Below are 3,694 nucleotides of genomic sequence, written 5' to 3' on the forward strand. Positions count from 1 at the left end.
CTGGAGCTGAGAAAAGTTTCTCCATGGTTCCTTTGTGTCACCAGCGCGCCGGGTCGCCGACCCGGAGCTTGCCCGGTCTCCCTGGGTAAGTGAGCGAGGCTCTCTGCCGATCGTGCTGCCATTTTGAGCCCGCGGCCGGGCGCCGGCACCCCCAGCGCCCCTCCCCAGCCCTGGTGGCCGCAGCCTCGGTGGGCGCTGGGGTGGGGGGAGTCCGGGAGCAGTTGGCGAGGGCGCCGCGGGCTGCGCTGCCCAGAAACGGCGCGTCCAGGATCCCCGCTCCCTTCGCGCCTGTCGCCGGCTTTCCCTAGGCGCACTCGCCGCCGCTGCACGCCCTCCCGGGACTCCCACGGAGCGGAGCAGCCCAGCGAGGGGACCGAGGGTTCACCGCCCGGCCTAGGAAGGCCCGACGCGGGTCGGGTATCCCAGCGGGGTCCCGGGCACCCTGGGGCGCGCCCGACGCAGCCTCAGACCCCACCAAGCGGGGTTCCATCCATCACGAGCAGAGAACTTGAAGGTCTCTCTTGGAAGCAGTTGTATTTTTAGCCATCGCTCCTTCGCTCCCCCCATCCTCCATTGCTTCACCACGGAAAGACCAGCCCCAGGCAGTACCCTGCAAGGGCAGCCGACCTCAGCTGGGAAGTTCCTTGCCCTTCCTCTTTGGGCAGAGGGAAGGGCCCCTCAAAGGTGGGTCTCCCATGGCACCTGACCTTTTGTTAGTATTTCCTGTCGTCAAATGGTGATACATTTTTTAAAAGGTGTTCAGCCTTCTGCCAACAGAGCTGAAGGAATAATACACTAGGGAGTTAATTACTAGCTATTAAACTAATTTTTTTAAAGATCTTCTGTAAGTGATTGTTGGAATCCATTCCAGCCCTCCTTACATTCTACCAGAGTCAAAACTGCTTTGCCAAGGAGAAATGTGTGTGCGTTTATGTGTGTGTGTGTGTGTGTGTGTGTGTGTGTGTGTGTGTGGTGTTCCCCTCCAAGACACCCAGCATCCTGGTGCACACTTACCATGCTCGCCCGCCCCCTCTGCTGGGTAGTGCTTTGCTCTGGAATGTCTGAGTCCTAAAGCCTTCCTAAGATCACCAGGGATCTCCAGACGACTACATTAAAGACGCTGGAGTTTAAGGTTCAACAAAAAGGGTGGTTTCTATAAAGGTGCTGGGGGTGGGGGTGTGAAGGACAGACAGTAATGTATTATCGCTCTCAACTGTTTGCTTGGGCTTAATGATGTGGCTCCTGAAAACGTTCAAGGCTTATAGCATTCTACTCACCCTCCTCTAACCTACTTAGTGTTTTTCTTTATTGAAAACCAACTAAGTTCCAGGAAGACATTGATTTTCAAGCACTATAAAGAGCTGATAATTGTTTGTTTTTCCATCCTGCCTATATGCATATAATGGAAGGAATGGGGGGCCAAAACTCTTCACCCAAGCACTAATTAGAAGCAAAGTTCTCCCTAGGTAATCACACATTTCAAAGGGTAATTCTAAAATATGAATTATTTTTTATAAAAGATAAAATACTAAAAGGCTTGTGTGATATCTAAGTTTTTTTATGTTCACACAATGCCCTTAATTTTAGCATCTCTATTATAGGAGACAACCAATGGAACATGAGAAAAAAATGTTTTAATCTAGGAACATAGCAGGATTGAAATATTCAGCAGCTGACAAAAATGACAAAATTGCATCTGTGCATTTACTTACCAGGCTTCACTATGAGTAAACAGCTAAACTTCCCATGGGAAAGGCCATTGATTGTGCCACCCTCCTTTGAAAAAATGATCTCATGAGAAAATGATGGGGGAAACCAACAGCTTTTACATGGAGAACTGTCATTCTACAAGTCACCATTAATAAGTACACTGTTGGATCCAGTTAATTGGCTGCTCACTTGAGTACTGGGATTCTGAGAAGTGCACATTAATTGACACATTCATAAGGGGTCAGCAACCACTGTGCCCGGTGGTGGTTGTTAGGTTTTTTTGTGTGCGTGTGCATGTGTTTTTTTAAGATTGTAATTTTCCCACATGAGAAAAAGATTTTTCCCTTGGAGATTCCAAGGGACTTCTTCAATTCCCTGATGAGCTCAAGCACATGATACCTTTAAGGGAGTTCCTCTAAATGATGAGAGGAGGCTAGCAGGAAGAGCTCAGTTACATAACCAGTTACCTCAAACTAAATATTCCACCCCAAGAAGCTATCCAGATGTTGCAGAAGAGAGGTGAAGAAAAGGCTGTGAGTGGAGTTGTAGGCTTTTAGCTGTAATCTGAGAGACTTTATGAAGGGATTTATTATCAGATTTTTGAAATACCATCGTAATGTTTTCAGCAATAAACCATCATTACCTGAAGTAAATAAACCTGCCAGTTTAGTGTATGACCTTTTATTTTCCATCTAGTGGAAAGCATCCTTCTTGCCTTTACAAAATAACCATTTGTGACTGTTTTCCTGACGTTAGAGCCCACACATTTCTTGGCTTAGCGAGAGATTGGGAACTGGAGCCCAAGACCCGGTGGTAGCTCTCTTGAGAAAGCATCAAAAATTATAGCTGGACATGGAGAGAGGCATTTGCGAGGAAAGCCTTCGGCCTCTTCTTGAGTCCCCATATTGAGTTGTTATAAGTGGTCAAAAGATCTCCCTTGGCTGCCAACCAAGAATATTTGAAATGAATGACGCTGGCTATGTGTGGGGTGGGGGGGGTGGCAATAATGGGTGGGGAGGGGCTAGGAGAGAAAGACCTCTCAAATTGTTAATCACCTCTGTTTTCAGTTATAACAACAAAGCCTCTCTTTCCTAACCCATGGACACCCCCCCTCCCCCTGCCATCATGGTGCAGGACCCCTTGGTTAGTGGATGGGGTTCTGAGGGCAAACATGGCGTGAAATTCGGGAAACAGGAGGCAGTTGAAGCGTCTGGGATATTGCCTACACCCTCTGACTGTCTTCCTCTGCTTTGCAGCAGGAGGAGGTGACGGAGCAGCTGGTGGGCAGCTGGCACCCCCCTTGCACACACCTCCGCCCCAGGGGCTAGCTCCGCACTACTCAGGCTCATCATGATCGCCACCGGCGGCCTGCTGAGGATATCTGCCAGGAAACAGGATCCCCTCCACCCCCCCAGCCAGGGTCCCAAGCGCAAGCGGAAAGCCAAGAAGCGGCGCAAGAATGACGTGGTGGTGGTGAAGGGCAAGCTGAAGCTCTGCTCCATCTCAGGGCTTATCGCCCTCTGCGGGATTCTGGTGCTGCTGGTGGGCATAGCCTTGGCAGTGGTGGGCTATTGGCCCAAGGCCAACGGGACCCATCGGGAGGGAGGTAAACAGCTGCTGCCTACTGGCAGTGGCCACAGAAATGAGTCCAAGAGCCACTTGGAGGCTCAGGGGTCTATCAACTCCAGTTCTGGGGGCACAACCAGAAGCACCCCGCCGGCTCCGGTTCCCGCACCCTCTTCTTCATCCTCCTCCCCATCTGTGGGTTTTTTCTTCCGGGTCTTCTCCAGCTACCTGAACTCGGACAAGCTCAAGGTCTTCGGGCCCCTCATCATGGGCATCGGCATCTTCCTCTTCATCTGCGCCAACGCGGTGCTTCATGAGAACAGGGACAAGAAGACCAAGATCATCAATTTGCGGGACCTCTACTCCACGGTCATCGACGTGCACAGCCTCCGCGCCAAAGACCTGGCTGCGGCCGCCG

General features: G+C 50.9%; 1 protein-coding gene across 1 annotated transcript in view; it reads left to right on the plus strand.

Moving 5' to 3' along the window:
- The first annotated feature begins 379 nt into the window (after positions 1-379).
- The window catches only part of TMEM200C (transmembrane protein 200C), a 5,295-nt gene continuing 1,980 nt past the window's right edge, over positions 380-3,694 (plus strand). Inside the window, exons 1-2 of the mRNA XM_004703055.2 lie at positions 380-684; positions 2,967-3,687. Coding sequence (XP_004703112.1) covers positions 3,061-3,687 — 627 coding nt within the window. The 5' untranslated portion in view covers positions 380-684; positions 2,967-3,060. The remainder of the gene's footprint in view (positions 685-2,966; positions 3,688-3,694) is intronic.

Source organism: Echinops telfairi, unplaced genomic scaffold, assembly GCF_000313985.2.
Source record: "Echinops telfairi isolate 266 unplaced genomic scaffold, ASM31398v2 ScPeMD7_7400;HRSCAF=8409, whole genome shotgun sequence".
Lineage (NCBI taxonomy): Eukaryota > Metazoa > Chordata > Mammalia > Afrosoricida > Tenrecidae > Echinops > Echinops telfairi.